General features: G+C 38.0%; 1 protein-coding gene across 2 annotated transcripts in view; it reads right to left on the bottom strand.

Annotated features, from left to right (window-relative positions):
- The window catches only part of Ttc29 (tetratricopeptide repeat domain 29), a 212,388-nt gene that overhangs the window by 175,497 nt on the left and 23,112 nt on the right, over positions 1-13,779 (bottom strand). For both annotated transcript variants that reach the window (XM_004655942.2, XM_045131550.1), the window contains one exon: positions 5,710-5,933. In XM_004655942.2, the coding sequence (XP_004655999.2) occupies positions 5,710-5,933 (224 nt within the window). The remainder of the gene's footprint in view (positions 1-5,709; positions 5,934-13,779) is intronic.

Genomic DNA, 13,779 nt, shown 5'->3' with positions numbered 1-13,779 from the left:
GAGAAAAACATACAGTAAAGAAAGATGTCTCTGGGGCTGGAGGGATGGCTTAGCAGTTAAGGCATTTGCCTGCAAAGCCAAAGGACCCAGGTTCCATTTCATAGGACCCGTGTTAGCCAGACACACAAGGGTATGTACACGTCTGGAGTTTGTTTGCAGTGGCTGGAGGCCCTGGCATGCCTATTCTTTCTCTCTTTTTTTCTCTCTCTCTCCCTCGTACTCTGTCAAATAAATAAGTAAATAAAATTTAAAAAGAAAGATGTCTCTGGACACATCCCTTTGAATAACAAACTGATACTGCATCACTCACCTTTATATTTTCTTAAAAGTATGGTTCACTGTCTCAAAAGCCAAATTTTAAGACACAAGTAATTTAACTAGTAAAATAACCACCTTAATCAAATGATGTGTAATGAACAAAGCAAGACATCTTTCCTAAAACATAGAACATTGTAGAAGTTGACATACTTTGGTTAGTAACAGCTGACTTCACTATATCAAACATAGAAAGGATGAATTCTATTAGCAATATGCTCAGTTCTTTTGGAAGAAAGGATATAAAAGGACTTTTCCCATTGGGGGTTTGAAAATATTTATAGATATTTTCTTAATTACAGCAAAAACAATGCAAGTGTAAGAAAGAGAGATGAAATGAACCTCTAATAGGATGTTTTCACCCCAAAGGGGGAGGTCATGTGGCTGACAATATACAAGAAATGAAGTTGGGCTGATCCTATAAGCTTCATGCATTTTCTAGCAATGTTTCTAGCAATACAAATTTCTAACAATATTAACAAAAAGCAGACTTGCAAGCTTATATTTTCTGGGTCATTTTTTTCCATTGGAAAATGTGCATTCACTAGTTATTATATTCCCTTCACTCATACTGTTGGTGTTTTCGTATACCCTTGAAGTTTTCTTCTGTTCCTAAACTTCTCTCTCCCTCCCTCACTCCCTCCCCCCTCCATTTTTGTGTGTGTGTGTGTGTGTGTGTGTGTGTGTATCTATACACACACACACACAGAGTGGGGGACAAAAAGTGTACAAATAAACCATTATTCAGTCCCATGAACTCTACTGCAATAGAAAACTTAAAGACATTTGTGATAATGCATCATGCTTTGGTACTGTACATCTCTCTAATGTTGAATATGGACAGATTCATAATCATTATCCCCCTTTTGAATTTATTCTTTTTGTTGTTGCTGTTTTTTCAAGGTAGGGTCTCACCCTTCACCCTAGCTCAGGCTGACCTAGAATTCACTATGTAGTCTCAGGGTGGCCTTGAACTCATGGAGATCCTCCTACCTCTGCCTCCCAAGTGATGAATTTATTCTTAAATCACATTTGTGAATATGTGGTGGCTGCTGGGTTCCCGTTCTTTTTTTCTTCTTCTGTTTTTTTTTTTTTTTTTTGTCTTACTCTGTGGTCCCTCAATGGCCTCAAGCTCATGGTAATCCTCCTGTTTTTGCTTCCTAAGTGCTTGGGTTATAGGAATGAGCTACCACATCCTGTGCAATCTCCCCACCCTGCACCAAATTAAAGCAATAACTATACACTAGAATTAACTGGTAGCAATTGATCATTGCTACCAGAAGAGTCAGTTTCTGAACAATTATGGAAAATATTTACCATTAGTTGACCTAGAAGATTAAATTGAATGGCTCAGAAAAACTAAGCTTAACACATAAAATATGGCTATCAAGAGCTGTGAATAAACAGAAATCCAGAAGCTACAGAGAAATCAACACTAAATGAGACTGCCAGCAGGCCTGCTGTGGCTCATGGAGCACTGCAGAAGAGGGGCAGTAGAAAGATTGTAAGAGCCTCAGAGTGGGTAGGAACATTTTGAAACACAGTCCCCCACTACCCCATAGGTACTGAGCTAGGCTTTCATGACCCTTCAGAGAATACTATGACCCCACTGAGGAGGCTCTCCAGGGAATCAGGAGCTGGGGCGAGGGGACAAAAGAGAATAACCTGTTACAATTCATATAAAACAAAAATTACTATTACAAGAACTGTGAATAAGTCACAGTGATGTTTCAAAAGAAACTAACTTCCTTTCTTCTTTCTATCCTTCCTCCTTCCCTTCCTTCCTTCCTTCCTCCCTTTGAGTCAGCATCTCATTCTAGCTCAGGCCAGCCTGAACACAATGCTTAACCCAAACTGACCTTGAACTCATGACAATGCTCCTGTCTCAGCCTTCAAAGTACTTGGATTGCTACTCCTGGCTTCCAAAGAAATCTCTAAAACCTATGCCATTCCTTTACATAAACTCCTTACACATGTGCATACTCATACACATAATGTAAACACACTATTCAAAGACCATTTATAACACATTTCATATTTACATATTAACAGTTTTCAGATACCAGTCTACAAATATTTAACATCCTTCATTTTAGTGAGACATATGTATAGCTTTAGGAAATAAGGTATGTGGTCAGTTAACCTAGTGTTTCCTTTTTGTTTTGCCTTGCACAAAACTTACAAATATTATGAGAAGCTTTTCTTGAGTAGAATAGATTTTGGGGAATAGTAAACAAATGTTGCTAGAAAAACAAATGCTGCTCAGTGTTCAACCCTTGACAATAATTTAAAAGTGTAAGGGGGGCTGGAGAGATGGCTCAGCGATTAAACGCTTGCCTGTGAAGCCTAAGGACCCTGGTTCGAGGCTCAATTTCCCAGGACCCACGTTAGCCAGATGCACAAGGGGGCACATGCATCTGGAGTTCGTTTGCAGTGGCCAGTAGGCCCTGGTGTGCCCATTCTCTCTCTCTGCCTCTTTCTCTGTCACTTTCAAATAAATAAACATAAAACAAAAAAAATTTTTAAAAAGTGTAAGGGATGTGTGAATTACCCATTGCTTTGGTCATCCATTATCATTGTCATTTCTTCCTCAGCCCCATGGGGCTCAAGTCCCTGATCAAAATGCTACAGATGGCACAGAAATGACTCAACTGTGAGTGCTATAAGAACTGAATCATAGACAAAGACATACTGCAACAAATGGAAAGTTATCAGAAAGAAGTGAGTAGCTTATTTTAAACACATCTTGGTTATAGAACAATGAGTGATGTTTGGTAAAGTCATTTAGATAGTCCTAGGTGGCTGCTATGCCAATCTCGAGAGACAGAACTGACCCAAGATGACTATTGTTAGTGCCACTGCTTTGATTCAATGAACTCCACTGTGACCCCAAGAGCATGGTCTTTCAACGAGAAGCAGTGAGACTGCGCAGAGACACGCCTGCTATCTCCACATAATTGTCTTCTACTCTGTGACTATATGGGATGGAAGCCTGAAACACACTTAACAAATGTTTACATTTTAGATGCATACGTGTATGTATACAGAGTTTATAATACACACACATCTTTAAGATTTGAGATTAACTCATGATAATAAAAGCTAATGTGCCTATCCCATTCTCTGGGACATTTCTAACTCAAATCACAGTTTTCCCTTAATAAACCTCATGTGTTAACTAAGAAACACACACACAAACATATGCCAGTTTTTAAAAAGTATACAAATGCTTAGATGGTATTCAACTTAAATATGTTCACTAATTTTTGTAATAATCCTAATGTTCTATATTTCATAGAGGCATAAGCCCAGACATCTGATAGGAGATGACCCTATGTGAATTTGTTCTATGCAAGAAGTAATTTTATCCTATTTAACAAATACAACCTTAGTTACCTCAAAGACAAGATAAACCACTCAGCCAAGAAATACTTTATCTTTCCACTTGCCTGAGACTTTAGCTGTTATAAAGCTAGGACTTTGTTTTTAAAACTGAAGGTGTTCATTTTTATGAGTATAGATACTCTTCTTTAATCAAAGGTCAGGAACCAAAATGTGTCCTGCCTTAAGAACTACTTAGCATTTTAGGTTCTTTAAAAGCACAGAATGCCTGATGATAAGATGATTCATTTATGACACTTCATGACAAATCAGATACTTGCTTCATATTAATGCCATTCAAATGAAAGCCTCCAGCTTAAACAGTGACTATGATAAAATTCAGCTTCAACAAATGACAAATGGGCAATTTTCATCTTGATTAATTGTACTTCCAGTGTAAATATCACTTCAGACTTCTGATCTGATACTAGAATGTGGCTTATTTATTTGTAATGGTTAGTATCTTGAGAAATTGAATGTAAATTACATTCTTTTCCTGGAGTGTGTATACTTAATATGGTATGTGTGTATGTGGGATGCGCATGTGATGGTGTGTGGTGTATACACCTGTATGTGCCCTTGTGGTCCCCTGTGAACTTGCTTGCAGTGAGGAACGCTTACTTGGGGTGGCTGGGACTGAATGCATGGTATTCCTAGCTGCATCGCTCTTCCTCCCTTTCTTATTGAGCCAGAGTCTCTTACTGACACTAGAGCTCACTGTCGCAAGCTGCGGCAATTCCTTAGTCTCTGCTCCCCATTTCCGGGACAAGGGTTACAGCTGTGTGGCTCTGCGCAGCTGTTTACATGAGATCCAGAGAACTCAGGCACTTTCAAGGCCTCCTCAACCCCGGCCCACAGCCTGTGCTCACACAGGAAGTGTGCTTAACCACACTATCGTCTCTTCAGGCCATAAATCACATTTAAAATTCATTAAAAGACTCTTTTATGTTAATCCTGAAGTTTGGAGTCCTTTTCATCACATAGGTGATCACCTCGTGTCACTCCCGCACTGGTCACTTGTTTTGTCGTTTATAGTTCTGCGTATCTTTTCATTTCACTTTTATTTTTATTTTATTTTTTTTGAGGTAGGATCTCACTCTAGCCCAGGCTGACCTGGAACTCACTATGTAGTTTCAGGGTGGCCTCAAACTTACAGTGATCCTCCTGCCTCTGTCTCTCGGTTGCTGGGATTAAAGGTGTGTGCCATCACGCCTGGGATATCAGAAAGCCTCATGCCACTGAGGTAAGGGCTAAGACTTCGGCTCCCCTTTGCTATTTCTCTGTGCTCTTGTCCTCATGGTTTTCTCCATAGCAGCAAGAGGGGTGAGAGAAACAAAGCTGCTTTAATATCCACAGGATGGCCTGAAAGGAAATGCGAACATGACTGAATATTGTCACGTGGAGGCCTCACCGTATATGTATGTGTATGTGTATGTGTATGTGTATGTGTATGTGTATGTGTATGTGTATGTGTGTGTATGTGTATGTGTATGTGTATATGTATATGTATATGTGTGTGTATATATATATATATATATATATATATATATATGTTTTCTTCTTTTGAGTTATTTTGTATTGTTACTCAAAATATTGAGGAAAGAAATCATCTAAGACACTACATTCTAGGATTTCTTCTTATTTTTCTTTGTCCAGCTTGCAACAACATCAGCAAGCTACCGTAAGCAGCCCGGTTCCTTGTCACCTACTCCACAATCCACACATACAACTATCTGGACTATTTCCCCGGGGTGCCGGAGCATTGGCTCACTATTTCAAAGCAATTGCTTGAAAAACCTGCCATTGCAGGATCAGTTCCCCAGTAGCCACCTAAAGCCAGATGCACAAAGTAGTGCATGCATCTGGAGTTTATTAGCAGTGGCAAGAGGCCCTGGTGCATCTATATTCATTCTTTCTCTCTTACTCTCTCGCTCTAATAAATAAAATATTTTAAAAAGCAAGTAAGATAAAATAAGAAATCTTTCCTGGGGTGCAACCCAGCCCTGGGCTTACCATTCCTCTCCGCCGCCTCGGCCCTGGTTAGGTACTGGTAGAAATGGTCCAGCTTGTCCGGCTGATCCTCCAGGGGCCTCTGCACCCAGGAGAGGGACCTCAGCTGCGCGGCCTCCCGCAGAGTATCCCACTGCTCCGCCAGCTCGAAGAGTTCCACGAAGGACTTGTGGTAGCCATCCCGCAGCATGTCCACGCAGACGCTCTTCTTGTACGAGTTCCTGTAGCTGCAGCAAACACAGCACCCAGCGCGTTAGTTGGGCCTGTTGTCCCTGGTGACTGAAAGTTGAGTCACATTTCCTTTCTTTTGTTTGCCATGGTGAAAGCATGAAAACTGTCAAGAGATCTTGGTCCCAAATACATTTAATTCAATCACTTCAGGTTCATGAAAGATGCCAGGAACTATCTAAAAACAGCAATTTTAATGATATTATACTCTAACTATATCCATTCGAGAGCTGAGCTCCTGATAAGATAAACTACTGGACTGACAATATTAAAAAATACTTGATGCACCAGCTCTCTTCCCAAACCAGCCAACCGACCCAACAACAAAACCTAATAATCCAGGCAAAAATTAAACATTAGTTACAGCACTTGGAAGCCTGAAATGGGAAGATCATGAATTGAGGTCTCAAAAACAGAAAGAAAGAAAAAAAATCAAGCACTTGCACCCAACTGTGTCATATAAAAGGAAGTAAAGTCATGTGACTATTTCATCATTCAATGAGCAAATCACTGTGTACCATCTACTATTGCACAACAGATTCAGTCCTTGTGAAGTTTCCACTCTAGGGGAAAACACAACCAACAGTTAAGTAGATAATTAAACAATGATTAAAAATGTATGGCTGGAGACATTGCTCAGTGGTTAAGGCGCTTGATTCCAGCGCCTGACAACCTGGCTTTGATTCCCCAGAACCCATGTTCAGCCAGATGCACAAAATGGTGCATGCATCTGGAGCTCGTTTGCAGTGGCTGAAGACCCTGGCATGCACCATTCTGTCTCTATACTGGGTGTGATAACACATTCCTTTAATTGCAGCACTGGGGAGGCCTAGATAGGAGGATTTCTAGGAGTTCTGGGCCAGCCTGCGACTACATAGTGAATTCCAGATCAGCGTGGGCTAGAGTGAGACTCTACCTTCGAAAACCAAACATGATTTCTATATAAGAAATACACAAGGTTATGTGATAACCGCTGTGTGGCGCCTGCTATTTCACCAAAAGAACAATCACAGGCCAAAAGGTACAGCTTTATGCTAATTATATTCTTCTTCTTTTTTTAAAAAAATTTTATTTATTTAATTGAGAGAGACAGACACAGAGAGAAAGACAGATAGAGGGAGAGAGAGAGAGAATGGGCGCTCCAGGGCTTCCAGCCTCTGCAAACGAACTCCAGACGCGTGCGACCCCTTGTGCATCTGGCTAACGTGGGACCTGGGGAACCGAGCCTCGAACCGGGGTCCTTAGGCTTCACAGGCAAGCTCTTAACCACTAAGCCATCTCTCCAGCCCTATATTCTTCTTTTTAACTGATGAACTTGTTAAACAACCGATACTGTGGAGTGCTTACTACTGCCAGTACAAATTTCAGTGTGCGGTGGGAGGTTCTCAAAATTAGATGATATAAATTCCCCGGGTAGCCCTGCCTTTCATTTCCTCTCTTGTGTAGAACTACGTATTAATATATGTTTTACCCACATCACAGTATTCTTCTAAGAGGTACATGATATGAAATATATGCATGTATTTGGGGAGATATGAATCCTACGCTATTTCTTGGTTGGTGCTTGGCTGCACAGTTGATTCACTGATAATTTCTAAAACCAAACACAGCATAAGTGCCCAGGTCACTTCTGCCAAAAATTTCTTATCCAGTGGATCCACCTGGGTATCTAGTGAGACAAAGAGCTTTGAGAACATGCACTTGCTGTTGTCTGTTTGAAAGCATGTCAGAGCCTCCAGGCACTGCAAACAAGCTTCAGAAGCATGTGCCACCTAGTACATCAGGCTTATGGCTTCACAGACAAGTGCCTTAACTGCTGAGCCATCTCTCCAGACCCAGAAGTCATTTGTTTAAATATCTGAAACTAACTGTCGTACCCTTCATCCCACACTTCTCCAGGCTGACAGATAAACTGGAGAATTCCCAGTAAAATTGAAGGTCAGATGAACAATGTATGATATTTTAGTATTATAATGTCCTAAGTATTGCATAAAAAGTATTTACACTAACAAAATAAGTTTCTGGCTCTCTGAAATAGGAAATGAATAGTCTCGAATATACTTTTGTTTGCTGTATCTAGTCCCTTTAGCTCCATCGGGACTCCATGATGCAATATTTGCTCTACATAGGAACCTAGGGTGATGCAACGGGATTTTATTGAATCTTGAGCAACCTGAGACATTGCCAAGATGGCCCTCCTTGACCTGAGTGACAAGATTGGATCTTTACACTAGGGAGGATGGAGGCTCAGAGCCCAGAATTAAAATTAAGTCATGAAAAGAAAAGACTTCCAATTTAGAACCCTTGAGTTTTGACGCTGTAATCCAGACCTGATCTGAAAAAAGAGGGGAGGAGGCTAAACCTGGGAGCAGAAAGAGATGAGAAACTCCAGGGACCCCAGCTGAGAGAGGTAGCAGGGCTGGTACCTTGGCAGAGGTGGGGAAGGGAGGTCAGTAGAAGCAGGCGGCTCTAAACACATTTAGGTGAGCCAAATTCAAATGAGTTTGTAACTGGGTATCTTGGTGAAGGGAGGAAACAGGATTGATAATGGAGAGCTGAAAATTTGCGCAAGAGGGGAACCAATGGTTGGATAGGCTTGGGGAAACAGTACTGGGTTTTGCTTGAGATATCTCTAACAGTACTCCTTTTTTTCTAACATTTCTAGTAAGTTTTCAAATGGCCATTCTTCACAAAAGGTATTTTAATTAGAATATATTTAAATATTCACATGCACACATGCTGATATCACTTCTATTTTGAAATTTTATTTATTTATTTATTTATTTATTTGAGAGTGACAGACACAGAGAGAAAGACAGATAGAGGGAGAGAGAGAGAGAATGGGCGCGCCAGGGCTTCCAGCCTCTGCAAACGAACTCCAGACGCGTGCGCCCCCTTGTGCATCTGGCTAACGTGGGACCTGGGGAACCGAGCCTTGAACCGGGGTCCTTAGGCTTCACAGGCAAGCGTTTAACCGCTAAGCCATCTCTCCAACCCCTATTTTGAATATACATTTAAGTGTGTACATACATGCAATATATCTGCTATTACGTAAGCCTTGTAACTAGTATTTTGCAAAAAATAAAGAGCAATGATAATGATTTTTTAAATAGACACCTATTCAAACTTTCATAGTTAATGTGAATTATTTAACCAAAAACCTTCATTTATTAAAATGACTTGGATACCAGAAAATAAAAATGTATATCAGTTCCCATAATTGCATTTGAATTTCTCAAGCTTTATATTTCCTAAAGGAGAATGATAGCCAAAGTTCACTTGTCTAATGAAAATGAGTTCTTTTAAATATAGAGAAATCGGGGCTGGAGAAATGGCTCCGTGGTTAAATGGAGGGTGTTTGCAAAGCCTACCTGCTAGGTTCAATTCTCCAGTATTCATGGAAAGCCAGATGCACAAAATGGTGCATGGGCAAGAGGCCCTAATGAACCTCCTCCGTCTCTATAATCTCTCTTTATCTCAAGTAAATAAATAAATAAATAATAAAAACCTTACCAAGGGCTGGAGAGATGGTTTAGCAGTTAAGGTGCTTGTTTGCAAAGCCTAAGGACCCATATTTGACTCCCAGACATCATGTAAGCCAGACACACAAGGTGGCACATGTGCTAGGTTGCATATATGCAAAAGGTGGCACGTGTGTTAGTGGCTGGAGACCCTGGTGTACCAACTCTCTCTCTCTCTCTCTCTCTCTCTCTCGCTCGCTCGCTCGCTCGCTCTTGCTCTAGCTCTCACTCTCATTCATTTAAAAAAGCAAACAATTTGGCTTGCCTCAAAAAAAAAAAAAACAAACCCTTTAAAACATATAGAAAATTCCAATTCACCATTTAAAAGCTGTGATTTATTTGGACCTTTCATTCAGTTACTCAACCATGTATTTACTCAGTCACACATCAAAACGCTTATAAATATTAACCTAAATGAGAAGGCATTGCTTTTAAGCATTAGAAGAAGAGCAATCTCTTTGACTTGAAGTTGTTACATGGGGTGAATGAGAATTCTGGTAAAATTCATGCTGAGACTTAATGTTTGGGAATTTGAGTAGAGTTCTGGCCAGAAAAAAAAAAAAACAACAAAGTGCAGAGGCAAAAGTGGTGATTCTCTGGGCAAACCACACATCTACAAATCTCTATCCCACCGTGCTTGAGGCTACCCTGGGATGAGAGCTGCACCTAGAGAATGAAATCAGAATCAGATATCCCATATGGGTTCTACCACCACTGAACAGCACTGCTCAGGCTGGAGAGGTGGCTAAGCAGTTAAGGCGCTTGCCAACAAAGCCAAAGTACCCAGGTTCAATTCCCCAGTACCCATGTAAAGCCAGCTACATAATCACATGGGTATGGGGTTCCTTTGCAGTGGGCAGAGGCCCTGGAGCCCCCATTCTCTATCTGCCCCCATTAAATAAATAAAGAAAATACTTAAAATAGGCTGTTCCTCTGGTGGGGGGGGGGAGGAAAAGCACTATTTGGTGATGCTCCAATTAACTACTTGAATTTTCACCAAACTTTCCATGAAAAAATTCAGAGACTGACAGAAGGCAAAACTGCACAGTGGCTCTGAAAGTGTGGAGCTGCTCAGAGATGGAGGACTTCCTGGTAAACCTTTGCAGATAATGTATGGTTTATAAAAAGTCTGCCTTAAACTCTTTGGAATAGCTACTGCTTAAGGAACACACATGATGCAGCCGCTACTCGGCAGCTATCATTTCTCATTCACTGAATGGCTCTTTAAAGCACTGCTTCTCCAAAAGATTAGAAACCTGTCCTCCATGAGGTTGTGAATTCCCCAAAGCCACCCAGACACTGAGTTATAGAATGGTGGAGCTGGGATTCACACCCAGTTCTCCTCCATTGCCAGTTCAAAATTCTATCTCTGTGGTGTTGCTGATGACTGCATTAAACACTAGATCTTTTTCTTCTTCCTCTCTATGCCATGTTTCTGTTTATTTCCACTGATTATCTAATCAATTGACATACTCTGGCAATTATGATGTAATCTTCAATTGGAAAGCCATCCTCTTTATCCCTGCTAATCCATGTTCATGTTGAACTGGGAAGAGATAGCATTGTTCCGTGACTTCCCGAGAGAGTCCCCCCTTCTTACAAGGAGTGACTGACCACTGGTAGAATCCAACAACAACAACAACAAAAAGAAAATCAGATTAAATAGATGTGATTCTCACTCAAGGGTGTGAAGACTCAATGGAAACACACTGATAAACATCTAAAAGGATAAAAAGCACACACACTTCCAAACATGAAAATAATATATTGATGAAATGAACAGACAACTTAATTTATTTCTTTTGTACCTAATACATGACCTAAAAGGCAGACTTTGATAATCTAGGGTTATATCATGACTTCAAATATCTGGTGAATACATTTAACGTATTTCTTCCTGGGACAAACTGGAATTACAATGTCAAAAATAAAGCTTTATATTCAGTCAAACATTTCAAACACCGTTCCAAAAAAAAAAAAAAACAAAACAAAACCCTATACTTTAAGATAAGATCATAAAATTTTTATTTAATCTGACAAAGATAAACTCAAAAGATCCTGTAATAGCTCATCAGAAGTCAGGATAATACTTTTACTCCATTAAGTTAATATTTATAAGTCACCAGTGGGTTATCTTTGTCGGTTATCACAGTTTTACATTCATATTGTAGAGATAAACGTTACTGAAATCACCTACGGGATAATTACATTGATTTAAATTAATACTTAAATAGCTTCAGTTAATATAATTTCCATGAAATAAAGTGAATCACTATTCTTACCCATACTTTTCAGTGCAGGTAGATATTACATGTGATTAAAAGGGAAAAAAAGTTATTTTCCTGGCATACATATACTGATAACAATTTCATAAGTTCATTGGGTATGTTTAACATTCTTTTGCAAAGAGTAAGTTCCTCACAAATGCTAAAAGAATTATACAGCATTGCCTTGGCCATATAAATGCATATCAAAAGGTTAAAAAAAAGCCTATACTCAGAATGATTTTACTTTAAAAATATATAGAATTCCAATGAATACTGAGTATTTATTTTATACATTGTTTTAAATAATTATCAGCTCTTAATCTGTTATTAATGTGTTGATTAATATTGACGTCTATACTTATTAAAAACACAAAAGTAATAAACTAATAGTGAGTTAAGATTTTTAAGATTTTCATCTTATTTTCTGTGTACTTCAAAACAGCAAAGAAAAAGTTTCAATCTAAAAAAAAAAAATCCTTTTTTAATGGAAAGGATTTTCAATGAGTTAACTGGTCTCTGGGGGCATCTACTGGAAATTTAGCAAACTGCAGTCACATCATGTAAATTTGATAATGTTCATTATCCATCTCAATACAGATATTACTTTAATTGATATGCAAATAAGGTGGAACTCAAATAAAATAAATGTAAAGTTATGCATAGCATTGTATCTCACCCATCTGGCAACCGAAAAACATGTAGCTGTCTATGAAATACCACTGCTGAAAATGTAAATAGAGTAGGTGACACATGAAATTAATGGTTTTCAAATCATTCGATTATCTCTTCTGGAAAAATTAGAACGATTTTTTGTTAGTACGTACTCACATATTAAATGAGGAATTTTTATTAACCTAAATAAAATGCATATAAAACAATTTCCACATTATAGCTTTTTATCTCAAATTCACTTTGTATATCAGTGCATCCATCATTTAAAAATAACTATCACTGCTGATTTCTTATGGCTAAATGTATGTTATTTGTTAATTCTTCAAAAAGTAGAATTTTATGAGCCCGAATAAAAAAATCTTGACGGTAACTTGCCATTACAATTAAAATTAGTCATTAAAAATAAACATTACTAATTTCTCCTACAATTCAAAGATTATAGAATGAGCATATAATGAATATAACCATTATAGCTTACATATGGTTTTAAACATATATTTCAATGAAATAGCTCTTTATCTTATTGCAGATATGGCTCATCAAGTAAGTATTTTAATACCAAAGCAATAAAACAATCTTGATCTTCTTTCTGAAATTGACAATGTGATATTTAAGATAATTTAAAAATAATTTTGTATGTATAACTGTTACGCTGTACTTAAATGGTATAGTTACATATTTTATACATTGCTGCAATTTTACATACTCTTTTTATAAAGATTGAAGTATATAACATCTAGCATGTATTTATATTTTTCTGAAATTTTCATTAGAATTACTGTCCAAACAGATATATATTATCTTCAATTGTATAAGTTTAAATAAAAATATTACCAACAATTAGGATATAAACATTAATATAGTAGTAGTTTTGAGTTATATTCAATTTAAGTACCTTGACTAAGTGGATAATTTATAATAAATAAGTCTGCTGCCAGGGGATTACAAAATAGACTTATTATGTGATTTTCTAAACAGTTATAAGTCTAACAATATAAATATTTGCAGGAAAATGTTATGTATGCAAGTTTTGTTTTAAATCATTAGAAAACATATATTCTTGCCTTTTAATAAGAAAGCATAGTTAAACATTCAATATTCTATTAGCTTATATACAAATTAGACAATATCATTTGGTAAAACCTTTTTAACCAGTGTTCAACTTTTAATTTTTATTAAAATAAACCAATAATAAGACTAACTCATGGCATTTTGTAAGCAGGAATACTTATAATTCTTTCAACAAACAATAAAACATTTAAACCTGATCTGCAAAGAATTCTTTCAGTAGCACAATAAATTCCTTTCAAGTGGATGATTTTATTTTAGTGGACATGGAATATTTCTGTCACATGGGGAAAAAGTTATTTCAAAGAGTTAATTGT

This window comes from Jaculus jaculus, chromosome 12, assembly GCF_020740685.1.
Source record: "Jaculus jaculus isolate mJacJac1 chromosome 12, mJacJac1.mat.Y.cur, whole genome shotgun sequence".
NCBI classification, from domain to species: domain Eukaryota; kingdom Metazoa; phylum Chordata; class Mammalia; order Rodentia; family Dipodidae; genus Jaculus; species Jaculus jaculus.
The sequence above is the reverse complement of the archived record's forward strand: the minus strand, read 5'-3'. Positions and strand labels throughout refer to the sequence as shown.